The sequence below is a fragment of the Mus caroli genome, unplaced genomic scaffold (assembly GCF_978045245.1).
Source record: "Mus caroli unplaced genomic scaffold, Mus_caroli_1 scaffold_15, whole genome shotgun sequence".
Taxonomy (NCBI): domain Eukaryota; kingdom Metazoa; phylum Chordata; class Mammalia; order Rodentia; family Muridae; genus Mus; species Mus caroli.
The window spans coordinates 64,898,550-64,925,838 of NW_028227270.1; the positions used below are offsets into that span (position 1 = coordinate 64,898,550).

The 27,289-nt window shown below is 53.8% G+C and overlaps 1 protein-coding gene across 3 annotated transcripts; it reads right to left on the reverse strand.

Annotated features, from left to right (window-relative positions):
- Positions 1 to 7: 7 nt before the first annotated feature.
- On the reverse strand, positions 8 to 26,396 carry Grk6 (G protein-coupled receptor kinase 6). Of its 3 annotated transcripts, none has more exons than XR_015045423.1 (17): positions 26,170 to 26,396; positions 22,170 to 22,265; positions 21,205 to 21,317; positions 21,002 to 21,079; positions 20,567 to 20,667; positions 20,180 to 20,272; positions 20,018 to 20,081; positions 19,759 to 19,899; positions 19,271 to 19,461; positions 18,509 to 18,546; positions 18,332 to 18,421; positions 17,075 to 17,283; positions 16,857 to 16,994; positions 12,882 to 13,019; positions 12,665 to 12,799; positions 11,779 to 12,031; positions 8 to 154 (listed from the first exon to the last, which is right to left on the reverse strand). XR_015045423.1 is itself a non-coding variant. In XM_085831051.1 (17 exons), the coding sequence occupies exons 1-17, from the start codon at positions 26,219 to 26,221 to the stop codon at positions 11,941 to 11,943; spliced, it is 1,770 nt and encodes a 589-aa protein (XP_085687177.1). In that variant the 5' UTR covers positions 26,222 to 26,396; the 3' UTR covers positions 10,888 to 11,940. The 3 variants fall into 3 exon arrangements, 2 of the variants coding, with proteins under 2 accessions (XP_085687177.1, XP_021035788.1); XM_085831051.1 differs by lacking the exon at positions 8 to 154 and adding an exon at positions 12,481 to 12,482 and having other exon boundaries at positions 10,888 to 12,031; XM_021180129.2 differs by lacking the exon at positions 8 to 154 and having other exon boundaries at positions 10,888 to 12,031.
- Positions 26,397 to 27,289: the final 893 nt, after the last annotated feature.

The window sequence follows — 27,289 nt, forward strand, 5'->3', positions numbered from 1 at the left end:
CAGGTGCCGCCAGTGTCACTCGGGGACCTGCGGCCGGGGGCTGCCTGCGGCGGGGCTCAATAGGCGCACATGCCGGCGAGGGGCAACTGTGGTTCCCGCTCCTTTCCATGGCGCCGGCCGGCGCGGGCCTGCTTCACCCGGGGCCGCGAGCGACCTGCGGGGCAGACACAGGGCTCAGCGAGGCTCGCCGGGATCCTTGGTGACTCCCGGCCTGCAACCGCGTCCCGCGCAGGGCCGGGGATGCCTCCTCGGTGGGAACCCCCGCACTCCCCGGGGGCCGGGTGACGTCACCCAGGGATGACGTCACGCCCCGAGGTTTCCCCGATAGGGTTTCCCCCGAATCGGGACCCGGCGACCGCGTGCTGACGCGACCCAAAAGAGGCCAGGAGGTGGCGCGCGGAGTCCGCCCGCGACCCCAGGGTCCAGCTTCGAGGTGCTTTCGGAAGCTGTGACTGCCAGGACACTGGAGTAGTCTTGGCGCAGTGTTTTGGGGCGAGGGAAAGGGCAGTGCACCTCCAGGAGGCCCACCAGCAGTCCGCTTGGAGCCCAGTTTCTGCCCTGCACTGCTTCCAACTATTAGCCACGCCTGAAAGAGATTGGCGAGTGGCTGCCACTGCATGCCACCAGCCCGGTCTTTGTCTGCTCCCAACACCGTGTGCTGGGCGTGGGCCAGGCCGGCTTTCCTTCCTCTGGGCGCCTCTGCCAGCCGGATTCTAGCCCCAACTCGACTTCCCGCACCACCTACTCATGCGCAAACCCCACTTGGCTGCACCTCTCTTACTTCCAACCCAACCCCCTTCCACTAATCCCTTTTCCTCTTTTTAGTGGGGTAGAAAATTAGATTTGTCTTTCAGATCCACCTAGTCCTACAGTCAGGACAAACCCTGGTCTCTGGGTCCACCTCCTATCACAGCAGGGAGCGACATCTCTGCATGGGTGGGGGGCTACGGGGGTTGGTGGGAGAGAAGTCTGGAGCCCTGACTGCTTAATTAAGGCCAAGCAACAGACCGGTCACCATCCCCACAGAACAGAAATGGGCCTTTCTTGAATACCTTCTACCAGCAACTTACACAACCCTGTGGGTAACAGTTTCTTTCCTACTCACAGCTGGGAACTGGAAGAGCAGTTAACTGCATAGACCGAAACGCTAATTTGAACCTAGGTCTAGTCACCAAGTGCTGGCCCACTGAACTTGTGGGAAGGACGGTTTTCCAGGAGCTTCAAGGAACTGCCTGGCCTTGGCGCACCCACACTCACTCAGCTTTGGTGCCCGCAATCAGCTTAAGACTCGGGCTGAAAGGATGCCAGGCCTTGGCCACTCCATCTCCCCAGATGGCTCCTGTCTGACTCTCTGGCTGCCTTCAGCCATGTGTCACTTGGTGCCCGTGCCAGTCCTATCCTCCTGGGCCTGCGTTCCAGAGCAGACAAGGGTAGGAACAATAGCTCTGCCCGCCCCCTTGACAACCCCACCACGAGGCTGCCATGGTGATGCAGCCCAGATAAAAACACGATGCTGCCAGTCACTGGGAGTTAATTAAATCTGTTGTTCTCTTTCCTTGAGCCCTCAGGAACAGGAATGTTCTGAGGAAATAGGCACAAGCTAGAGGTTTCAAGCAAAAGGGCAGAAACAGTTCCGGGTTAAAGAAGGAATTTCTGTGGCTGGAGTTAATGATGCTTGCTAAGTTAGAAGCATCTGCCAAGAATCAGGGGTGACGTGGGTCTGCAATGATGAAGATGGCTCGAGCCCAGAAGATGGGCTATCATGGACAACATGGTGTCACGGTCCCTTCTAAGAGTATATAAGGGGAAGCTTTAGAATAATGTGAGGGTCATCAGAAACTGTCCTTTCCTTCCAGGTAACTGTCATTTTTGAGACAGGGTGTCACTATAGACTCCCAGCTAGCCTCAAACTTAAGAGCAATCCACAGGCCTCTGCCTTCCCATTGCTGGATGAAAGGCATGGACCACCACCACCACAACTGGCTTCATGCAGAATCTTAAGAGCATTCACATCACCCTGTCACTTCTGGTTGCACTATCCTCTGATAGATGAGGTGACACTCTCAGAAGCAAGAGCAAGCCTCGTCTCATGTGGCACAGCTAAAAGAAGGTGCTAAGGTTTAGCCTGTATCTCAATCAGTCACTGCCCACTTCCCATGTGGCGGGCTGTGGATGAAACTCTGTTGGTCAGCACTGGGCACCTGAGACCCTGAGAACCCCTGGTCATTAGGTTAACTAGTTGCCAGACTTCCTGCGAAGGCTCTGGCCCACCTGTTGTGGTGTAGCTCAGGGAGTGGGGAAGAAGTACAAGATGGAGAGAGAGTGGCAGCTTCAGGCTCAACACAGAACAAAGTACAGAAGCTATAACCTAAGGGTACCTAGCTAAAGTGGGCTTTGGCCAGACTCCAAAGAATGAGCCCCAAATCTGTGTGCGTCTGTCGCTGAGCCAAGGATTAAGAACCATCATTCACTGCGCCATGCAATCTGAGGGTCAGAGAAATCTCCTTGGGAACACACCGCTGAGCTGTACTGTCCAACTGTAAGCACTCTCCTGCAGGCGGCCACAGAGGGCCGACATCTGGCCTACCATCTCCTCTAGTCCACAAGAGTTGCTCAGTCCATAAACATCAAAGGGGCCATGCATATCTTTTGAGATGCTCTATCGAGCAGGCCACACTTTTTAAAGCCCCCTGCCCCAAGGCACTTCCCTGCCTCTGTGCATGCTTTGGCCCTAGCTGGGGGAATCTGCAGACCTGGAATCTTGCTCTCAGCCACTTGCTGTCTATGTTGGTGATGTTGATAGCAAACACCACCCCTTGCCTGCCTCCCCTGCTGGGGGCCACGCCCTCCAGATGGACCCCTCCTTCCATCTGCCAAGTTTCTCATTTACTGTATTCCCTCTTTCTCTTTTTTTCTCATTGCCTTATATTCTTGCAGATTATTAAACATTTCTTAGGATTCCATCCTGATTTGTATAGCATTTAGGGCATATGGTTTTGCTGGGGTTTCTTAGACCATCCTGGGATTACACCAAGGGATGAAAGCAAGACTCCAGGTGTTTTCTAACCATTGTGCTCAGTTTCCTCAGGAATCCCTACGATAAGGATTGTGCTAATTTCTGCAAAGGTCACTGAGTTGTCTGCTTCTGGGCTGGGGGTGACTGGTGGGTTTTGGAATGGTACCTCTGAAACCTGTACAAGTGTCTGAAATACAAGGAGGGGGGGCTTGTCCAGATCCAGAGATCTAGCACCACCCACCGCCACACGATTCAAGAGGTCTGGTGGTTCACGTTTCTCGTCCTGAACTCACTAGGTCACCCACACTGGCCTTGAACGCCATCACAGCCCTCTTGCTTCCTCTTCCTCAAAACTGAGTTCACAGGCAAAAGCCACCACACCTGGCTTCAGAGTTCAAATTTCTAACAACTTCCCAGCATGTGAGATGCCAGAGAACCCCGTGACCTCGGTCATGGTCTCCAGAATGTGTTCCTTCCTCCACCGTTCCCTGGACGTGTTTGCCCTGAGCTACCTCATAGCCCTGGCCAGGGTGAGGATAATAAAGCCTAGTGATCTTGGTATGCACTAGAGAATTAACAAAGGCCTGATCAACTGGCACACAGTAGCTAAAAGCCACTTGTGTAAGTGATTTGAGTGGTGTTTTAGCTGTAGGGGAGGAGAATACTTCAGGAGCTGGATCAGTGTATAGTTCATCTTGGGAAACATCACTGAAAAAAGCCATGACCCAGCTCTTAGCCCTCTAGGGGTGGGTTTGTTTTGTTTTGAAGACAAGGTCTCATTATGTAGCTCTGGCTGTCCTGGCACTATATAGACCAGGTTGGCCTGGAACTCAGAGATCTACCTGCCTTTGCCTCCCAACTACTGGGATTAAAGGTACGCACCATTAAAACTGGTAGTCAGGCTGGGTTATAACCAAAGCAAAAACCCAGTCATCTATGAATACAAGGAAAAATATATTGAGGAGACAGAGTGGTTGAACACATGGCTAAGGTGGAGGAGGGAAGTCACTGTCACCTGTCCTTGCAGGTGTCACTAGCCTCTACAGTTGTGGTATCAGCAACACTCAAGAGGTCGAGTCATGGGCTCACTTGGTTGGAAAGCCCTGAAGACTGCTGAGTCCAGTCATGGCAGGCAAGACATACCAGGGACACAGGTGACATTTCTACACTTCTCTCTCACACCAACACAGATGCGCTGAGGCCAGAGAGAGCGGAACTTGTCTCCCAGAGTCAGCCTTGCATGGATTTGCCATAACCTCACTCCCACTAATCTCAGGAGGATCTGTGACCTGACCTCAGCACCAAGAAATTGCCACAGGACACCAGAGACTGGAGTTCCAGTCCATTTTTGGACACAGAGGATTTCCTTAGGCCCACATTTCTCAGCTCTGACCCTGTCGGAGGCAGTGGAGGAATTGGGGCAGGGAAAGCCCAAGCCCATATTAAAACCTCATTTCTGTGCTTCCCTGTGTCCCCACCCCTTACTCAGCATGGACAGGATTTGTTCTTGCAAGGGAGGAGGCCACCTGGTGGGAAAGATAATGTTCCTGTGCCAGAAGGAGCAGCCCGTTTTAACAAGTCAAGCACTGAGAGGAACCTGTTTCTGCCCTAATTAACCCTGTGATCCCATCCTAGTCACACAGCTAAGGTAGAACAGGGATGCTAAGACCTGGCTGGGGGGCTGGAGAGATGGTGCAGTAGTTAAGAGCACTTGTTCTTCTTGCAGAGGACCCAGGTTCAGTTCCCAGCACAAACATAGTGTGATTAACTACAACCTGAAACTCCAGTTCCAGGCATCTGATGCCCTCTTCTGACCTCCATAGGCACCAAGCACACACATGGTACACAGATAGAGTTGTAGGTAAAACACCCAAACACAATGTGAATAAACCTAAAACAGACAAGACAAAAAAGACCCAAACCTGTCCAATAATGCCCAAGTCAGTCTTGGGGCGGGGGAAGGGACACAACCGATGTGAAATCACTGTAAGTCTCATGTACACAACTACGTGTGGCCAGCTGAGGCCAGCACCCTGCACTGTGTCCAACAGAAATCCCCCCACTTTACTATGGGCTGCATGCAGGGTCAAGAGTTAAGACCTTCAACTTTAACACAGTCTGTGGATATGTCTTGTTGGCCCAGTGAGTAACAACTGTTTTCAACATTCATTTTCCCAACATTTGCACAAAGGTCAGTTTTAAGCATGATCTCAAAAACTGGATGATCTAGACACATGAAGTCCACATATTGCATGGTGACATTAACTGCTGAGCAGGCCCCTGGCTACATCCCTCATCCCACTGCCCCTAAGACACATGAAGGCTCCCAGTCTCTGAGCTGGTCTGGCCAATCACAGGGCTCCAGCACTATCTTAATCTGGATTTGCCAGATTGTCTCATCATTAGAAATACAAGCCACAAGAGGCCAGTAAGCTTATACACCAGAGACAGGGGCTGGGGGCTTTCCCAGGGGACTAAGGCAGCCAGCCTGAAGCTTGGAGTCAGCTAGAGAGAAAATGGAGGAAGGAGACAAGAAGGCAGCCTATCAATAGCACACCCTGTGCTGCATGTGAGGGAGAAAGAAGCCAGCTGATTCAGCGAGAAGGAAGAAAGGTACACCAAGGCTCGAAATGGGGAACTTCCTCACTGGAGGAACACGAAGGCAGGCTAAGAATGTTCCTCTGGCAAGCTCTAGCTAGAGCCTTTCCTGCCTGGATCGCATGGCTCAGGGGGGCCTATGTCAGCAGAGGGTCCTGCACTGGAAACCCAGGATAGCGCTTATTGGTGTTTGACCTTGGGCAAGTCCCCTTACTTCCTGAGCCCCAAGACTCTCCATCTGTACAACAGGCAGAGCAAACTTACCTTGCACAACTGCTCTAAGGACAGGAGACTGAGGATGTAGAGCACTCAGATTGCACACAGAGCAGGCAAAGAATGAAAGGAACCTGTGACTAATTCTCCAGGTCTCCCTGCCTGCCTTCCCAGGTAGCATCCATTTAAGGGCATCCTATGCCAAGGCCTCAAATGCCCCAGATCCTGGGCACAGATACTTCACTGGATAGAAAGAGAAAGCTAGGGATGGTTGGTTGTGGCTTTGGGGATGCTGGGTCTGAAGCCTGTGGTCAGGGCTGGCATCTGCTGAGTCAGGTCCTGCTGGCAGGAGGGCCATTTCTCTCTCCAGCACACTGTCTGATGAGGGGAGGTTGGGAGGGGAGCCAGAGGTCATTTTTTCTGACTCAGCAGCCGTCCGAGGAGCTCCCTTGGGCAGGGCACCTCCATGTGGCACTGGCCTCTTTGCAGGCCATCCTCCATGCCACCCCACACAGTCAAGGCATTGTGCACAGACAAGAAAGGGGCACTGTGGTCCAGACAATGAGCTGGGTCGCTCCCAGCTGGCCTGGGATTCAGCTCTCCTGGGTCAGCAGTGTCCTTTGCTCTGTTTCTACTCCTCCCTGGAGAATGGTGGCTAGGACATCAAACAGAGGCCCACCGCAGGCCCATGATTTGGCACATGCACTGGCCATGAGAAGAGACGCTGCTAGTTTCTTTCCTCTTCTCTAGTTTAAAAAAACAAATAAACCACCTCCGGAGAATACGATTTTCTGTTAGGCCATGTTTCAAGGGAACGGGAGACCACCCTAGTGGTGATACTAGCAATGGTAGTTACCAGGCAGAGACCCCAGACCCAACCTCCAGGCCTTTTTCCCATGGCAGGCCCAGGGTCTGGGCCGCCTCCACGTTTGCAGCCACCCTGGGAGTCCTGTTGCGACGACTGCAGCCACGTGGGAGCCGGCTCATGCCCACGGAGCCGCTCTCCCTCACCCCCACCCTCGACGTGCTGAGGCAGGCACACCCAGACCGGCCAGAAGAGCGATGCTCTCTCCACAGTGCACCCCCTTCCCCCCTCCCGCGCCCCCGGCCGTGGTGGGGGAGGGGGCGTCACCACCCCGCAGTCGCGTTGCCGGGGAGCGCAACCCCGTTGCTGTGGCAACGGTTTCCAAGCGAACTGGTGGCCGCTCGCGCCCGGCTCCGGCTCCCTCTCTCACTTTCCCCTCCTTCCTTCCCTCCGGTGTGGGCTGGGGGAGGGGCTGCCCGCTGTCCCGGTCGGGGTCCGAGTGGCGATACCAGGCTAGGGTTCTGAGCCACCGGCAGGGATGGTCATCAGCCCGAAGACCATCTTCCGCCCGCGCTCTGTTCCCGCCCGGCCCGCAGCCGTCGCGGTACTCACGGGCCCAGGCATCCTCTTCGAACTCGTCTTCCTGCCTCGGGGCAAGCGGCCCAACCGACAGAACCCAAGCTTGGAGCCCGCAGCGGCCCCGGGGAGCAGACAGTGGCAACGAAAGCCGCTCTGAGCGCTGGGCTGGAGGCGCGGGGCGCGCGCACGGGCGCGTGCTGAGCCTGGCGTGCGCGCGCGCGCAGCCAACAGAGGCACCCCCCCACCCCCTGCCACACGCTGCCGAGGCTGCTGCGAGAGAAGGGGTGGGTGGGACTCCGGACCCACCTGCCGCACCCAGACGCGGCAGAGGATGTGGGCTCGCACTACCAAGGGCATCCCAGCGCAGAAAAAGTACACTCCGTACAGCTCCCAGGCAACAGGCTACCCAAAGGGGTTAGGGGTGAAGGCCACACTGGCAGCTTTGCGGCCATAGACGCCGGATGCTTAGCGGAGCAGCTGAGGTAACAAACCCGGAGACTCACACAGCTCAATCTGGGCATATTCAGACACAGGTAATGGGGGCAGGGACTCGATGAAATCAGCACCCCGGTGTGGCTTCCTCCCAACTCACGACCCCAACCGCTCTGTACCAGAAGGTATACATTCTAACATACCTACTGAGAAGCATCACAGACCCACCTGAGCACTAAACCGCTCCGGTCCCATGGGCATGCTCATAGCTGGCTCCATCTTCATTTGACACTGGTTGTGCTTGCCTTTCTACTGTTTCTATCTCAACTCCTCTATGGCATTAAGGGTGAACTCCCCGAAGCACCTCCCACCATGTCAACTGGGACAGTAATGGCTCTGAGAGCCAGGATCTTAAATAAACTGGAGGCCAAGGGGAAAGGGCACATAAAGCCAGTGAACCCAGAACTCCTGTCAGTTGGTTCCAGGCATTTCAAACGCTGGCATTAGGCATGCTGCCCCCAAATGGAGGTATGGGTGGTCTCCAACAGCTCGATTTAAGCTCTGCCAGTCATTCCCAATGAGAAAACTGTCTTTCCCATTAGCTCTAGTAAAGAGAAGTGAAGCCGGGCGTGGTGGAGCACGCCTTTAACCCCAGCACTCGATAGGCAGAGGCAATCGGATTTCTGAATTCGAGGCCAACCTGGTCTACAGAGTGAGTTCCAGGACAGCCAGGGCTACACAGAGAAACCCTGTCTCACCCCCCCCCACCCCCCAAAAAAAAGAGAAGCAAGTAAAGACAAGCACACAGGTGACATTTAGGACTGTCCAATGAACTAACGCACGCCTTGGGGGTAGAGAAGGATACATACTCAACACAGCCCCCCTAGGGGTGAATGCCTTCCTTGAGTGTGAACAACCAGGTCTCAGGGAGATAACCATTGTCTCTACCAACCCATGGGTGCCATCAAAGGGAAGCCTCTAACAAAAGTTGTCCCACAACACACTGGTTTGATTTCTAATTTGGCCACCAGGATTCCACAGACTCAAGAATGGCAAGCCACAATCAGCTGGGGTCCCTTGCTTCTTTCTGATAGTCACATCCTCCTGTGAAACGTTAGCGACAGGAGCCTGGCCCCCCTTTTGAGTTGACTTGTTTTTCCCTTATCATACAGGGGATCAACCCCAGGTTTCTCTCACATGCTAGAAAAGCCCTTGTCCCACTGAGCTATGCCCACGTGGTGTGTGTTAACCTACCACCACCTAATCCACAAGGATGGGAATAGTAGAGAATGGTTTGCCCACGTTATATTAGGGTGCTTTTTGTGTAAGGTGGGACAGGCCCTTAACCCTTCAGGGACCCTCCCAACCTCCAGTAGAGCACACAGAGCAGAGCTTTTAACATTGGCTGCATGTTTGCAACTGCAACAATCAACTGCACCTTGCAACAAATCCTCTCCCAACAGACGTTCATTCGGCCTGTCCATTTGGCTCTGCCTGGGCACAGGTGGCCAGTCCCACAGAGGATCAAGCCCAACACTTTTGAAGCCAAGGGACTGCTGCTTAGTGTTGTACCTTCAGTCTCAGCCCTGTCCACAATGCTGAACAGACTGAGCGCTCCTATCCCCGCACCTCTCTGCCTACCAGATGAGCTCCAAGCTGGCAGGGACCTCATCTCCATCTGGGTCCCTGGCTCTCACCATAGGGCTGGGTAGGGAGTGGAGTTTTGACAGTCTTTTTGGGAAACAACAGGAAGGCTTTAAGGTAAACCTACCCTTAGACAATGAGTTTCCTGGATGCCTCCTAGCCCAAAGGAGGTTAGAGTCTGGTCCCAGCAGCTGGTAGAGCACTTCGGGGAGCACCACGACACCTACTCACTCTTACCTGCCTTGTCTTCATCTGGCTTCTTTTCTACCCAATGAAAATACCTGGAACACCTTATTTCTTTCGAATGGATAGAAGCATAAGCAAATGTTCTATGTGCGAGGAGGCCTGGTTGAAGACACCTGTTGGCAATTACTAAGATGGGTGCTGCTTATGCCTGGTGTTGGAGCTTACACATAATCCCAGCACCGCACAGGAAAGGCAGGAGAATCAGGTTTGAGGCTAGTTTGGCCTACCTACATAGTGGGTTCCAGGCCAGCCCAGGAAGCACAGACCAACAGACTCCCTGCCCATTTCATATTCTCACAGATGAGATGCAAGGGATCTGTATCATACTCAGACAAGAAAGGGCCCCTGCTGAGTCAGGTTCAAAAGTCACCAGATTGGGACATGTACCCAGGACTGTTGTGTTCAGTCCTTGGTGACAAGCTCACAAGCAAGGTAGTTTCAGGACTCTTGGGCTAAGGCTCCTGGGAGGAGTCTGTAGAGCCCGGTAGAGACAAACATGTGGCTGGGAGGAGTTTGTAGAGCCTGGTAGAAACGTGTGGCTGGGAGGAGTTTGTAGAGTCTAGTAGAAACGTGTGGCTAAATAGCTCTTGGCCCCCAAAAAATGCTCTTGCCAATTCCTGTCTTCCAAGTGACTGCTTCAGGACATGGCCATTGCTAACTTCAGGAACTCTGACTCAGGTGGCTGGCCCCTCCAACCCATCACACCAGTCTTTCTCAATCTCCTCTACTCTTTTCCCACCCACATGTTTTTTTTTGTTTTGTTTTGTTTTGTTTTTTCAAGACAGGGTTTCTCTGTATAGCCCTGGCTGTCCTGGAACTCACTTTGTAGACCAGGCTAGCCTCAAACTCGGAAATCCACCTGCCTCTGCCTCCCAAGTGCTGGGATTAAAGGTGTGTGCCACCACTGCCCAGCCCCACCCACATGTTTAAAAGAAGAGAATCCTGGACCTTATGCATGTGTGCCAGATTAGAATGGACGCACACAGGAGGGCATCGTTCACTAACTAGGGGCAGGTATTTCTAACAACAGCTCCCACCTGCTTCTCCAGGCCACTCCCTAGTTTACAAGGCCTCTTTGACCTAAGAGAGCTTAAAGACTGTTGAGATATGTCTGTCTCTGTAGCAGTCATACATAAACCCAAGCCGGTATCTAAGGCTGTGTTCCACCTAGCAATGAAAAAATGCAGAGACTGAGTCACTACTCCAAGGTTTGGTTGCCTGCAAAGTCCTGAGGACTCCTGGGCATCTGAAAGGCAACCCCCAGTCCCATTACAGATCCACCTTCAATGCTTTCCAGCTGGGCCAAGAAATCAGGAAGAATCATTGAAACACCAGAAATAAAAGGAGGCAGGCAGTGGTGGCTGGCCAGCCGTGTGCTCAGACTGTATTCGCACAGACACATGGCAGCTCACATTGGTCACATAGAGACACATGGCAGCTTACATTGGCTTTAAATATGGAAAAGCCAGGGCCTTATGGTCCCATGCTGTCCTAACTAGCATCAGGACAGCCATCACAGTCTGGGAAAGGCCAGGGCTAGGGTCTGGGGGCTTAGGCACAGCCTTACCCTACTCTCTTCACACAATGATATACACTCACCCCCACCCCCACCAGGCACACACAGGGAAGGGTGGATTATTGCTGGGCATGGTCTACTTTTATGAGGGATTCTGGAATGTTGGAGGGCTAAGTCTAACCCCCCTATGGCCTGCACTGGGGCATTTCTGAAAAAGGTGTCTTCAGGATATGACCCAGAATAAGGACTACTGTGTGCTCTGGGAGCTGGAAGGCAGAAAGCGACCCATCTCGGGCAGTGGTTTGATGGGTCCCAGTCAGCTAAGTCTGGGGTTATACTATGACCCAGGCCTAGAGGATACAAAGGCCCCAGCTCCAACCCTGACAAATGCTGAGAAAGAGGGAAAGCATTAGGCAACCAGAAGGTGGTGGCCTCAGTCCACAACAGGCAGGCACAAGTCTCACTTGGAGGTTGGAGGTGGCCAGTGCAGTGCTGTGGGCAGAGGTCTGACCTGGCCCACTCTCTGCTTGCTCATCTCCACTGGGCCCTAGAAGCCTGGAGTTTGGCACTGGCTCCTCTTGCCAGCTCCTGGCTTTCCTGGCCAGGGCTAATTGCCCTGGGGTGTCCAGGTCCAGGATGGAATTAAGAACGCTCTGGTAGCTATATACATTCATACAAATACATAAATACATAAAGCCCCGAGCTCCACAGAGAGCTGAAGGGACGCACCTTTGTCCCAAGATGGCCCAGGCCTTGTCAAACTCAGCTGGGCCAGTGGCTGAGGAATGGAGGACACTGGGGACAGTTCCGGCTGTGTTCCACAACCCACGACTTGTGTGGACAATGGGGAACACCACTGTGCAAAACTGTAAACGTCACTGAGAGTAGCTGCTACCGCCAACCGCCGGTGGGGGCCTCGGCCTGGGGGCTAGAGGCGGGTGGGGAGCTCTTCCTCACTGTCGCTGCAGTTCCCACAGCAATCCTGGAGGAACAGGGAAGACATGAAGGGAGAGAGAGAGGCACAGCGTTGCTGTTAGTCACCACTAAGGCCGACCAAGGCCAGTGTTCTGCCCAGAGAGGGTTGTGGGCTTCCCACAAGAGGCTTAGAGCAGCAGCTCGGCCAAACACGGGTGGTGTCAGGGTACGGCTTTCTGGCGACAGACTGAAGTAAGACTAGGAAGCTCCCAAGATCTGTCAGAGCAAGGCCTCTGTCCATCCCCCTGGACAGACTCAAGCACAAGGAGACAGTTGCTAAGCAAGGTTAGCAGCTTGAAGGGGTCAGGGTGCAGGGAGGCAAGCGGCAGGGAAGGAGCGGGTAAGGTGGACACCAGACTTCTTTCTCCTACATCTCGCCTCTGCCTCGGATGGGCTGCCTGGGGCTCCCCACAGTCAGGCAGCAAGGCCAACCCATGGGGATCCCACACTGCTCACCTCTGGAAAGAGAAAAGAGGCCATGAGACCAGCCAGGCGTGGGGGCCGGGGGTTTCAGGCAGGAATGAGGCACCTTGGGCATAGGAAGATGCCCACTCCCGGGGCAGGCGTGCACCAGCTCTGCCTCCCACCCACTCTCCCAGTGGAGCAGGTGGGACCCAGGGCAGACACTGCTAGGACTTACTTGGCGACTGAAGAGTCTCTGTAGCAATCCCTTCTTGGGGGGTGCAGTGGGCTGGCCCTTCCAGTCCAGGTCTGGGGGAACAGACCCATCCAGCCCAAAGACATTGAGTTCCTGGAAGCACTCGGTCTCCACCATCTACCCAGGAACAGGAAGCAGTGAGAGTTGGCCCCGGGGGTGCCCTACCTGGACCTCATCCCAGTCACAGGATAATCCCTACCTCATTCTGCCAGGGGATGGACACACTGCCCGTGGCAAACTTCTGGTAGAAGTCTTGGTCTGTGGGCTCCAGATCCACACCTTTAACTGTTGAGAACTGTTCAATGTCCAGGACATCCTTGCAATAAATAGCCTGGGGCTAAGGTGGAAGAGGCAGGAGTCAGGAGGGCTTGAGTCTGCCACCCTTGGCAGAGTCCAGATTTGGAGAGATCAGCATGGTGCCCCACACACTCCTGAGCTCAGCACTCCACTGTCTCTGAGGCGCTTTTCACCTCCATAGACAAGGATCGTGACCCTTTCTGTGCGGGGCCTGGACAGGCTGTGTGCAGACCTGGTTTGAGGCTGACCTTGTACTTGCACAGGACTGCCTGGGTATGTGTTGGGGTTGGGGTGGGAAGGGGAGTCCTGGCTCCCTCCATATGGACTGTGTGTGTGTGTGTGTGTGTGTCTCAACTCTGGGGTGTCCGGTACTGGATTGGTCTTACCAACCACCCTCCCAGTTCCTGCTGGGAGTTGGCTTCTGCATTTGAAGCTTTCTTATTTTCAATCTGTGCTGCTTTCAAAATCTTACCACAAAGGACGTCAATTAACACATTACCATCATGAAGTCAGAGGCGTAGTTCAGTGATACAACAGTGGCTCAGTATGCGTCAGGCCCTGGGTTCAATCCACACACACACACACACACACACACACACACACACACACACTCACAGACACACCACACACAGCTACCAGCCTGCCTACTGATACATACTTGATCATCACCATCATGTAAAATGGTGTACCTAACCTGAAAAGGTCTAAAGCTCCCTACAAGATACAGTATTTTTGACTTCAAAATGTTCCGTCAATGTATATACTGAGGTCAGGAAGAATGCCCGAGTGTGCCAGTTCAAAATTGCACAAGACAATGCAATGGCACCTCATCTCAAAAAAGCCGGCAGGATTATTCCTGATAGACCCACCCCTCAAAAAGATAAATACCCTCATGTCAACCAAGAATGAATAAGTTTTATTTTATATCCATGTAACAATATTAACCAGCTTTTAAGAAGAATGCTCCGACATAGATGAACTTTAAAAGCATGCTTAGCAAGGCAGAGGCAGGAGAATTTCTGAGTGCAAGGCCAGCCTGGTCTACAGAGTGAGTTCCAGGATGGCCAGAACTATAAAGAGAAAATCTGTCTTAATAAACAAACAAACAAACAAACAAACAAAAAAGCCATGCTTAGCAAATGAAGCCAGTCACAGAGGACTGTGTTCAGCATGCCCACATCTGACCACACAACTGAAGCATGTAAACTAGTTGGAGACAGACAGCCATGGTTTCTTGGGGTAGCAGGGAAGGATCTGGAACCCTAATGGACATAAGGTCTTGTTTATGTTCTGAAAGGGCTGGCAAAAACATTCTGAACTTTTGTGGTGACAGTCACATGACTCTTTCAGTTGACATGCATACTTTATATGGATTGACTGTGAGTTTCATCTCAACAGAGTTGTTCAAAATGTGTTGTTGGGCTGGAGAGATGGCTCAGTGGTTAAGAGCACTGACTGCTCTTCTGGAGATCCGGAGTTCAATTCCCAGCAACCACATGGTGGCTCACAACCATCTGTAATGGGATCCGATGCACTCTTCCAGTGTGTCTGAAGACAGTGACAGTGTACTCATATACATAAAATAAATCTTTTTAAAAAATGTATGTCGGCTGGGCATGGTAATGCACACCTTTGGTCCCAGCACTCAGGAGGCAGAGGCAGGTGGATCTACCAGTCAAGGCCAGGCTGGTCTACAGAGTGAGTTCCAGAGCAGCCAGGGCTACACAGAGAAACCCGGCCCTCCTCCCCCCAATATTGTCAAGTGCTGGTCTAGAGGTTAAAAACTTGCACTGTTCTTCCAGGGGCCCCTAAATTCACATGCACACACTCACACACAGAGACATAGGTAGACATGTAATTTTTTTTTTAATTAAAACCATAAAAGCATTGTTAAATTTGTTTTCTCATTTGCTACTTCTAAGTTCCAAGACACTGTCTTTATTTCTGACTTTGAACAGATGACCCACGGGCAGTGCGATTACTTAGACGATGTGCCGAGAGAAGTCAACCTGTGCAGTAGCTCCAGCCTGGAGCAGCAGGGTGAAGTCAGACCTGTCCTGTTCAAGTGCCAACTCTTTGACAGTGCTCACCCGCAGCGTGGGAGCCATCACTCAGAGCCCCCCTCGCTGGCTTCTCCCCAGCTCACTCATTCTCTATGACCCATGTCCATACCACACATTAGAGCTGCAACCTGAAGGTCTCCTGTCATCCTTAGAACATCGTGACATTCACTGTTGCTGCTCTGCACTGACTTGCTCCAGACACTATGGCCTCATGGTGGTGGTTCCATGTCCCTAGGCTGACCCTGCCACTGGCCCTCAGTGCCCGCCTGTCCCTTCCGCCTCTAATGCCTGTGGCCTCTAGTCTTGCAAGACTCTCTCCTTCAGTTCTGCGTAAGCATCACTCTCTCAGAGATGACCACACCCACATCACCGCCTTCTTTGCCTGTTCTTTTTCCTGTCAGACTTGGGACTATCTGAAAACACTCTTTGCATGTTAGTTTATTTTCATTATTTCTCTCCACTATAGCATGAGAATAGGCCTGGCTCTATGAACCTCATTATCTCCAAGACCTGACTCATACAGATATTCAGGTATTTGTCAAACGCATAAACATATGTGGCTGACAGCCATCAACCTGGTGCCCCCATCACCTCAAGACTTTCCCAAGTGGAAAACTGTCAAATCACAGGACCCCCGTGTCCACATACTTAAGGGAGGGAGGCAAGGACATGATCCCATCCTGGCCAACCAGAACTCTTCCTCTGACATTACAGAGAAACCTGAATTCAGGTTCTGTGCAGACAAGTTGAAGAACCAAGGGACAGTCTTAGCAACCCAGCACAAAGCCCCAGTGATAGCCCAGAGAGACTTGGGGCCAAATGAACCAACAGACTTGTGGTGAGTCTGAGCAGGGTTTCTGCTTCTAGGCTCTAATATCTAGAGTACAATTGTCTGCACTCTCTCAAGAGGGAGATCCTAGGACTAGAAAGACGGCTCAGCAGTTAGAAGTATGCACTGCTGTTGTGGGGGATCTGAGTTGATTCCTCAAACTAATGTCACGCAGACGCTCACAACCACCGGTGACTCCATTCCCATCCACGTCCCCACGCACAGACACACACATACAGACATACACATACTCCACAGGCACACACATACATAGACATATTCACATTCCTAGACATACACACATGCACAGACATATACATACCCACACAGAGACAGACACACAAACACAAAATTAAAAATAAGATAAATATTTTAAAGTAAAACTTTGAAGGGGGTAATTGTCTGCCTGCAGAGCAGCAGTTAGCCCAACAGCCCCTGATGGCACCACCGTCTCAGTTTCTTTTGGAAATGGGTTATTCCCATTGGGCCAGGAAGGGGTGATCTGGGTGTCCAGTGGGGCCCTTCAGCAAACAGAGCATTTAATTTCAAATTCGTGAACAAACCTTGCTCTGTGTCCACTGGGTAGATGGCTATCTAAGAAGACATGAGCCTGAGCCACTAGGCCACCATTGCCACTCCCTGGGAAAAGATGCCTGCCATCGAAGGCTAACCAATCACAGTACAGAGAGGACGTGAGTTCTTGCAATGCTCTCAGAGCATCTCCATGTCTGCCCGGCATTCTAACCTGGTACACTAAAACCCACAGTATGTTGGGCATTCCATTTTCACAAGCCTACGCGCGCGCACACACACACACACACACACTCTCTCTCTGGGGGTGAGGGGCAGCCCAAGCCATTAGATGGGGTTTTTCCAACATCTGCACTGAAAGTGACCTGGCCCTTGCTCCCAGTCACCCACCCCAGCTCTGCCCCACCCCACCCCCTGGTTCGGCTGGCCAATAGCAAGGGAGGGCAGGACTTACATCAGGCTTAAAAGGCGGCTCTAGCATGCCAGCTCCCAGCCGCTTGAAATTCAGTTTCTTGAAAAGGGGGTGCTCCTTTACCTCACGGGCGCCACCTCCGCGACACCCCAGGCGCTCAGCAGGGTCCTTGCTGAGAAGCTATAGAAGGGCAGTGGTGGTGAGGGTACCTGAGTGGGTGAGGTACCCCAGCTACCCCCAGCTAAGACTCTGGCTTGTACCTGAGAACAGAGTGAGCGCGCCTGTGAGGAAAAACGGTCTGTGTACTCCTCGGCCACTTCCTTGACCAGCCGCTCCACCTCTTCGCGCTTGATCTTCTTCTTCCTCTGCTGGAAGGGTGACTGACCTGCGATCATCTCATACAGGAGGCAGCCTAGCGCCCACCAGTCAGGACTGAACGTGTAGCGCTCATTGCTCACCACCTCTGGAGCTGGACAGGGACCAGGAGTCAGGGCTGGGCAGGTAGTGAGGAGCAGGGAGCACTCGGCCCCAGAAACAAAAACCAGATTTGATCAAACATCCTCTGGATAGGCAGGTATGCCACTGGCCTGCTGTGGACTGAGCCAGTATGAGAAGCCACATCTCATCAATGGTGGCTGGTGTGGCCCTGAGGGGAGGGTCACACCAAGAACTTCGTGTCTGATTGCTTGTTTTCCTGGGGGTGTGGGTGGGATTCCTAGTGCTGGAGTGTGTGGAACCCAGGGCCACACAACTATCAGGCACGTGCTCTATGAGTTACATCATACACACCCAACCAAGACCCCAGACACCTTTTTTTTTTTTTTTTTTTTTTTTTAACATTAAGTTGTTTGCCTTAAATGCTGGCAATCAATTCAAATTATTCTAAAAACAATTCAACTTCAAATTTAATGTATGCCAGATCAGGACCACTTAGCTACTGATTTGTAACTTCTGGCTTTCACAACGATTGAAAACGCCCACTGGCTGCTACCTCCCACCAGCCCTGGCAGGCCCCATGCACAGTTCTCCATTCAGCATCCCCTTTCACCTCAAAGCCCTCCAGGAGACAGCTCTGATGAGGTTTTACAGTAGGAGAAAGAAGGCAAGAAGTGGAATGCCTGGCCCAAGATGGACTCTGGAGAGCCTAGACTGTACTGTGTCACACTGTCCACAAGCTAGGTCTCCACTGCCTGTGTCCCCTGTGAATGGCATGCTATCCAAGCATGGGGCATGGATGTGTATGCTGTTTCTGTTTCCCTTCACCCTCACAGGCCCACCCAGTCCTAGGTGTTCAATAAGCATCCGGCAAATGAATAGCAGGGTTCACAATGGTGGGATCTGGCTAAGTCTTGGTTTCCCAACATACACACACACACGGGTAGCAGTGTTGGTATAGGCATCTACCTACTCTCTGAAGTTAACACCCTCCCTCCCCTAGTACAACAGTGAGTAAGTAGGCCAGGCCTGGGACAGCAAGGGGGCTGAGGAGACTGGCATATTAGGTCAAAGGGACTTACCCATGTAGCCCACAGTGCCCACACGGCCTTTGATGGTCTGGCCCTCAGGCACATGCACGGCCAGTCCCAGGTCCGAGATCCGAATGTGGCCTGGGTAGGGGTATGGAAGCAGGTGGGTTCACTGATAGGCTAAGCCTCCAACCTCACCCCATCTCCCAGTTGGGCCTTCTCACCCACCATGGTCATCCAGAAGGATATTCTCTGGCTTTAGGTCCCTATGGGGAGAGAAACACAGGGTCAGATGCCTGTTTTCCAGGAAGCCAGACAGAGCCAGCCTCTGGCAGTTCAAGTGCCTTCTGGGTTCAGGCATGGAGCAAGGTGAACAAGCCCTGCTCTCCCCGGGCAGCAACCAGGACCTCAGGAACTTTTTAGAGTAGTAAGAAGTGAGGACTCCAACCCAGTGGGGGGAGCCACCTGGGGAGAGGGGATCCCTGGAAGTCATCCTTGGACTTGTTCACCTGTGCTCCCTTCCCCCGGTGGCCAACTCTACCTTCTCCGTCACATGAGGCTACCCTTCCATCCCCTCAGGGGGCCACTGGGAGGCTCTAATAAAAGCTCCATCCATAATCATAAGTAGGGCTCGCTACTACTGAGCCCGCCTGCAAGGCAGGAAGTAGAGTCTCCCAGAAACAGAACTTGTTTTGGAAGCAGGGAGCGGACTAGCTTAAGGTCACACAGAGAGGCATGACAAAAATCAGAATTCACACATTGGCCAGGAGGCTGGCTCCCCAAACCTAGGTCTGAAGCACTCAAATCTATCAAACACGGGGAGTTTGTGTAGAGCCGGTGTTGGCTTGTGGTTAGAGAAACCTCCAGCACACAATACTTCCACTGCCCTGCCTGACAGGCAGCCAGAGCTGCCACTCTCAAACCTAACTGCTGTCGATGTCCAGGAAGGCCCAAGGCCTGGAACAGCCAGCCATCCGAGCTCCGCCCTACCTGTACACAATGCGTTCCCGGTGCAGGTCTTCCAGGCCACAGCAGATCTCAGCAGCATAGAAGACAGCACGTGCTTCAGGAAAGCCAGCCTGGCCCATGTGGTAGATGTGGAACTTTAGGTCGCCTCCATTCATCAATGTCAGCACCAGGCACAGTGCATCCTTGGTCTCATAGGCGTAGGCTAAGCTCACCTGTGCTCGGGAGACCCACACCCTCAGCCAGGAACCTGCTTGCATGCATGCTCACTCTCCTAAATGCTAATGGCAGCCACCCAAACAATCTTCTGTGTGCCACTCCTTAGGACCCAGCAGGCTTCCTGAGCCTGGAATAGCACTCCTACCCCACCCTTCTTGGGTACTGTCCAGGGCAGGAAGGGATGGGGCAGAGGGCAGTCCCTTTGGCAATAGGGAGGGACTTTAGCCTGGTGGGTGGGGAATGTAGCAGGCGGTGTGGCCCAGGGGAAGGGAGAGGGCTCCTTGTGTACTTACTACAAACCTACTGTTCACTTTCTCCAAGATCTGCTTCTCGTTGAGAGCCATGGCCTCCCCCTTTCGCTTCTTTATCCGCTTCTTTTCCAGTTTCTTGCATGCGTACATCTTGCCTGTTGCCCGCACCTGGCAGGCACATACCTGTAACCAGGCAGACAGGGATGGATGGGGACCAGACATGCTCTTGCTGAAGGTGGGAGGGCCCGGGCCTACAGTACCCAATCTATTATACTCTGCAAAGACCTGGGTGGCCACTTACCTCCCCAAAGCCACCTTTGCCCAGGACTCGGTACTGCCTGAAGGTGTTTTTGGTCACTGGCTGCCTATAGGCGAGAGTAAAGAAACAAACATTTACACAGGCAGGGCTTGCCATGAGAGCCCACAATCTGGCCTACCACAGGCCAGCTTGGGAGGCGTTCACCTTTCCAGCCACTTCCACTGCAGAAAACGGTTGAAGTAGATGCTGTCGAGGTAGTCGGCAAAAGGGGCCGTGCTCAGGTACTCGTGGGTCAGCCTGTTGAGAGAGGATCAGTCTGTAGGCGAGCCTCTAACAAGGCCAATTCTGAGTCTGAAGGCCTCCCACTACATGCCGGTCAGACACAAAGCACCATCCTTTTCCTTGGACAAGCTTCTCACTGAGGCCCTGAGCAGGAGGGTGCAGGTACTCCACACTGAAGCGGGGATGGGAGGCAACTGCTAAACTCCAACAACGCGGACAGGAAGAGGAGCTGAGCTTATCACAGACTTCAGAGCCCACAGAAGCCCCCTTCCCTGGCACAATTCCAGACCAGGAGGTATGGAGCCTTACCGGGTCAGCTCCTGGAAGAGGTCTTTGCAGGGTCCCTGCTCTAGCCGCTGGGCACAGTTACTCACCAGCTGCCGTGGAACTTCAGGGATGAGGTCGGGACCCTAGGGACATGCCACAGACAGCTAATGCAGGAGGGCTCCCTTGGACAATTGCCTACTCCCGAGGCAGATGTCTGTGGGTGCCGAGGGCGGCTGTGGGTAGCGAGTGCACACTAGCTGCCAGTTTGCTCAACTCCCTTTCTGCTGACCCTTAAGGCAGGGTGAGCCAGCCCCTGGCAGGCTGCCTGACCCAAGCTCAGCCCAACCCTTGGGCTCCATGCCCTTGGGGCTGCCTGGAACAGCTCCCGGGCACTCAGTGCCCAGGCTGTGGTCACTCCTGTGCTGTTGTCACTGGGCCCTGCCCGCTGCTGTCATCTCCCTGTCATCGCTCACTCACCGTGTGGCTCAGAAAGTTCTGCATTAGTCGGCGCCCACATGCTTTCCGCTTCTCGTCAGGGGTCACCTCATATTCAGCCTGCAGGGTGAGAGGCAAAGAACCTGACAGATGTGGGGACGGAGTGGGGGTGGGGGGGGGAAGGAAAATGGCCAGGACCTCTGCCTGCCCTCAGTGCTGGGCTGGGCCCTGGGTGGGATACTCACCACCCCATCCAGAAAGGCAGTACAGCGGGTCAGCTCAGGCCTCGTAGCACAGAACTCACGAAATAACAGGCGCCCAATGGGCTGGCGCTCACATAGGCTGTGGTAGTCGCGCTCTGCAGGCCAAGAGGGGAACTGCGAGGTCACAGACCTAGGACTCACTGGCAGGGCACCCTGTTCTACATCCCCACATCTGGAATCCAATAATTTCTAGCCCCAAAAAGTGGCAGTCATTATCTCTTCAGAACCCTCCCTGCAATCTTCAGGTGGGTGCCACTACAAGTCCAATGTAACCTGGGGGCTATGGGGCCCAGAGAGGTTGATTAATTCAACTCAGTGCCACACAGCCAGGAGTCTGGGCTCTAGACACCAGGTCTCCTTTCCCTGTTGTTTCCTGGACTTGCTTGTCACAGTTCTGGAGTTGGGTGTGGTCTGTGTGGTTGCCGCCCAGCCCAGCCCAAGTCTACACCTGTTGCCTGCCTGGCGAAAGTGCGAGAGGAAGCTGTGGCTTCCGCTGCTCTCAGCTGGGCCTCCCAAGCGCATGCAAGCCATCAGCAGAGGACGGGGTCACCTGAGATACAGTTCAGACCCTCATCCACGATGCTGGAACTGGGATGAGCCCTTCTAGAGGTAACCACCATACTGCCCTAGCTTTGACGGGTACCCTCAGATGCAAGCTCATGAGCACAGGACTGCTGTTCCAAACCTGACTTCCCTCCTAAGTTTCTCTCACCACCCTCCATCCTGGCCCTCTGCCTTCGCCCATGCCCACTCTGCTGACACCAGTCTTCGTTCTCTGCCCTCTGCCATTTCAGGCCCAGGAACTGGAACTGGACTATGGCGTCTCGGTCTTCCTGGACATCCCTCCTACACAGGCCCCCATGGCCAAGGCAATGCCTGGGGATGGCTCCTCATGGCTACCACCCTAGCTCCCCTCCCCCCAATCTGCTCTGGGAGCCATGCCTCACCAAGGCTGAGTCGAAGCTCCTCACACTGGCTGATATGGGGGAACTGCAGCATCTGGCGCCATTTCTTGCTCTTGCCTTTGCGATTCCCGCCACCACCTGCAAGAGCAATCAGGAGCTGGGTCCCATTGAGTCCTGAGCCACCTGCCTCGGAACCTTCCCCTTAACATGTTGTACAGAGAGGCCTTCAGGGCCCTGTTAAGTAAGGCCAAGCCTGCTGTGGGAGGAACCTTGAGGCTTCTTCCAAACATTCCAGGATGCCCTTAACAAGTTCCAGGACACACATGGCCCTTGTTGGAACCCATGGTAAGAGTTCCCTGAATGAGAACCAAAATGACCATGAAGACATCTCAGCAAGAAGTTCCGCCTCATTCACTCCTAACACAGTGGGAAGTCTACAGGTTAGGAGAGTAGGAGCTGGGCAGGGGGGTGGGGGGCACACCTTTAATCCCAGCACTTGGGAGGCAGACACAGGAAAATCTGAGTTCAAGGCCAGCCTGGTCGGCAGAGCAACTTCCAGGACAGCCAGGGCTACACAGAGGAATTATGTTTTGGAAAAAAAAAAAAAAAGAAAAACAAAAAGAAGTAGACAAGACAAGAAGCCGGAGCCGGGCGTGGTGGCGCACGCCTTTAATCCCAGCACTCGGGAGGCAGAGGCAGGCGGATGTCTGAGTTCGAGGCCAGCCTGGTCTACAAAGTGAGTGCCAGGACAGCCAGGGCTACACAGAGAAACCCTGTCTCGAAAAAACAAAAAAAAAAAAAAAACAAAAACAAAAACAAAAACAAAAAAAAAAAGACAAGAAGCCGGGCATGGTAGCACTCGCCATCCAAAAAGCAGGTGGATCTCTGAGTTTGAGGCCAGCCTGGTCTACAAGTCAGTTCTAGGCTACATCAATCAAGAAAGTAGACAAAGGTACCACAGTAGAGGGTATCACATAAGATGCCAAGGCAAGCCAGCCAGAGATCCTGTGTCATATGGGACACATGTGAGATGCCAGAGGCAATCTGAACAACCCCTCATCCCCGTAACACCAATCACCACACCAGAACTATCCCCTGCCCTCAGCAAGGAGGTGGCAGGAGGATGCCCCATCTTCCCCCGCCAACCCCACTGATGCCTGCCTTATTTTATTTGGCTGAGCCAGCTGGGATGCCTCCAGAGTCTGACAGGTAGGCTAAATGTGTGCTTCAGGAGTTCCCACCCCCACCTGCAGAAGTAGTGAGAGACAGGCAAACTAGACTAGAAATTTGAAAATTAGGCACAGTCTCAAAGAACCAGTGAACAAAAACCCAACATTGCAGACAAACAGAGCACATCAGAATGGGACCCACAAGTGTCTTTGGGACAACACATGGGGACATCAGAATGACGGGAGGAGCCTGGGCCTGAATCTCCAGGGTATACTTCCAGCCATCACTGCACTGTAGGGTGAGTGGGAAAGTCTGTGTCCGGCCCCCAGTAGGGCTATATAGAGAGGTAAGACCTATGTCCAATTTACTGACAGCCTAGGGCAACCAAGTTCTGTAGCCAGGCCTCAATTTCCCCAGCACTGCCTCTATCTGATCCAGTGCAAGTGATGGAGGGGGAGGAGCTGCCTTCTGGGAAGAGGTCACAGCTGGGTCCCTAATTGGGCTCCATGAGGAAAGAGGAAGTGCTAGTGTCCCCTTGAGAAACCCTCTCTGGTGGCCCTGCTACAGCCTGTACCCTATGTGCCCCACAGCCATTGCCTCACTGCAAGTGAGCAAGAAACCTCCAACTCCTTAACCATGGGCAAGCCTCCCCAGAGGGAGCTCCCTCCCACTCTCCCTCCAACCCAGGTTCCCCACCCAGCCCTACATTTTCTTGCCTCACCCCCCCCCACTTCCTCCTCCCCATCCTCCCAGCTGTATCAAGACAAGAGCAAAAAGTCACATGCAAATATCCTGTCCTAGAACCAGCTGCTGATCTGTGGGTCTCCTCTCCACCCTACTCTGCCCTCCTCCTGTAGGCCTCTGGCACTGGGGGAAGGAAGAAATCCAAGTGAGGGAGCACACCCCAAAGGTCATCCCACCTAGTGCCAGATGACGTACAAGTTAAGCTCTGGGCAGTGAATTCTGAGGCTGAGGGTAACAGTAGAAGAGAATTCAAGCCCAGCTCTCAAATCCAAGTTCCTTACATGACTAGCATTTATTAAAAGCCAACTGAGCTCTATCCCAGCACTTGGGAAGCAAAGGCAGATCTCTGAGTTCAAGGCCAGCCTGATCTACATAGCAAGATCTAAGTAAGCCAAAACTATACACATAGTGAGACCATCTCAAAAACAGAATCTACAAAATAAAGCCAACTGTATGCATATACCACAGGTTTCCCAACTGCTGTGAGGGTCTCTGGTCACTTGGAAAGCTGGCCTCAAGCTGCTAGCTGTTTTGTGCAATGATTCTCATACAAGCAGTCCACGGGTATTAGAAGATTTCAGGGCAATGAGGCTTTCCTTAAAATTTACATGTAAAATAAGGAAACAATAATGTTGAGGGACAGGAAGCAGGTCAAAGGCCATGCAGGTGTGTACAGTGCTGTCACAGTAAGTCCAGGACACAGGACCTCTAGAGGAGGCACTAGTCCTCATTTTGGCCATGATATCCTGGGCCAAGATCCAGTAATGCCGGCTCACCTATGCAAAGGTGCCCACAGGATCTCGCCCAACAAGGCAATGCCCTCAGCAGAGCTGAGCCCCGAATTGGCTAGCCCTAGGAAGTGAAGCCTGGCCTTGGCTCTCCTTATCCCTCCTCCCTGGCTGGCTGCATGACGAGGCAGAACAGAATCAGCAGATGCCCCCAGAGGCTGAGAGGAAGGCCCAGCCCCTGAGCTTGATAAGGGACAGGAGATAAGATTGCCTCCCTTGGGCACTAGGGATCCAACCTGCCCATCCCATTTCCAGGTAACACCTCTCTGGGTGTGACATGCACCAAGTAGGCAGAGGACACCAGGGACTGCAGCACACTGGGGACTTGTCTGAGCTACCTATAGACTCTACTGGGTATCTGCCTGACCCTAGGTCAATTACAATCTCACTGGGTTAGTCTCTGATCTGAGCTTCAGTTTCACACCTGTAAACTGATATAGAACAGTGAAGCTGAAGGTTCGTTCATCATGGAAACCCAGCAGAAAGTGGAAAGCTGTCACCGTGTCCCTCCCTGGAGTTCCAAAAAGAAAAATCTTGTTGGTGTTTGCCCACCAGCACCCTGGACAGAGTAGGGCACTACAGGTATCTAATGATTATGACACTCTATGTCGTTTGTCTGGCTCTAGTCATCTAGGACCCATAGAGCCAAATAACATCTGGAGTGAAACCAAGGAAGAGCAACTCCGCACCATATCCATGTGCGCGCACACACTAAGTCGACCAGACTGGCTTTTAGCCCTACAGTCGTTTATAGCCCGGTATGCTCGTCTCTCATTTATTTCCCCGGTGCATCTGCCCTAGCAGGTCACAGGCTTGCTAAATGCCAAAATCGTTACCCATGCACCCGTTTTTAGTGCCCAGAAGCTCCAGGTGAGTGGTGGTTCTGCATGTAATGTGTGTGTCCAGAAGTTTCCCCCTGTCGGTTGGGTTGTCTATGCAAAGGCTCGGCTCATTCATTCTCTAATCCTTACCGATTACCAACTTTGTGCCTTTCAGGGCATCTGGGCCTGGGGCACGTGGGGCACCTTCCTGCCTCTCACATAGAAGAGGCCTCACACGCATTCCTCTGGGACTCACGTTCCACCTTTTCCCTTCCTTCCCTTTCTTCTTCATCACCCCCAAACCCGGCTTGAGGCCCATGGCGCGACCCCCGCCCCTCCTGGGCCCCGGGTTCCGGGGGCAGAAGCGGAGGGCCGGAAGGGCTCATGTCTGCGCTTAAGAGTGCGGGTGCAGACTCGAGGGCACGAGGATAGCTGGGGCCCGGGCGCCTCATGGAGCTCGGAGGTCGCGCGCCTGCGATCCCCGCGCCCAGGCCTGGCCGCCCGCCTGCCTGGCCTCACCTTCCCGGGCCTTGAGTAGCACCGTGTTCGCTACGATGTTCTCGAGCTCCATGGGCTGCAGCGCCGCCCGGCCCGCCAGGCCGCGCCGCCGGCCGGGACCGCCCACGAGAGCCGGAGCCGATGGCGATCGGCGCGGCTCGGCTCGGCTCGGCTCGGCTCGGCTCGACTGACCGCACCGCGGCCTCCGGGCCTCACCGGCCTCCCGGGCCGCCGCCGCCCGCCGCGTACTCTGCGCCCCTCCCGGTCCACCGGCGCCCGCCCCGCCCCGCCCTCTGTTTACTTGGCTCAGTCAATGGGCGAGCGGACGCTCCCCGCGCCGGACTACTATTGGTCAGCCTCTTTCTCTTGCCCCGCCCACGGAGCCGGGAACTCGCTCCCTGCAGAGAGGGGGCGGGCCCCGTCGCGTCGCCGATTTCTGGTTGGACTGCGGACGGGATTCGGCCCCTAGGTTCGAATGTCTAGGCCTTCGTAGGATGCCGAGCTGCCAATTAGGGCCGAGCCTCTGCCGAGAAGTCGGAGGTGGGGCCTCTCGGGAACCAAACCCAGGATACCCAACATATGATTGGATTAAAGACGCGTCGACCATCCAGTTTTGCGATCTGATTGGGTGAAAGGATGGGGGCGTGGCTGGGCTTCTGGTGCGCCGATGGGATTTCTAGGGTTTTGTTGGGGACACGCTGTGTCTCCTGCCGGCTATCAGGTAGCTTGGTTAGAATGTGTGTCCTGCCGTCGTCCCTTAGGTCAGCTGCTTCGGAAGGGCGCGCTTCCAAAGCTAGCAGAGGACCGAAGGAGGCTATCGCCTTCCCAGCAGCGCTTGCCTCCAGCCCAGCCGCACCCCGTACCCCGCACCCCGCACCCCGCCCCCGCAGCCGGATGTTGTGATTTCTCCCCTCCCACCCGTCCGGTGCCTTCGGCCTCTGCTGCCTTATAAGGCAGCGCAGCCACCCTAAGTCGTTGAGGATGAGTTCACACCCATTGTACAGGTGGGGACCTGAGGCGCTGGATGTTGAGTGGCTGGCTGCACACGGAGACTGGGGGTGGGGGGACAGGTCCGAATTTTGCATCTCATCAACACAGTGTAGTTCAATCCCCCACTTCCTCATCACCACCCCTTTTCGCA

What these genes read in the sequence shown, in the direction of transcription:
- Grk6 (XM_085831051.1), bottom strand. Translation starts at nt 26,221, where the DNA reads ATGGAGCTCGAGAACATCGTAGCGAACACGGTGCTACTCAAGGCCCGG. An exon ending in CTCTTCCAGGAGCTGACCCG is followed by an intron (nt 20,273 to 20,566) that starts GTAAGGCTCCAT and finishes CTCTCTCAACAG; the next exon opens with GCTGACCCACGAGTACCTGA. An exon ending in CAGTGGAAGTGGCTGGAAAG is followed by an intron (nt 20,082 to 20,179) that starts GTGAACGCCTCC and finishes TCTCGCCTATAG; the next exon opens with GCAGCCAGTGACCAAAAACA.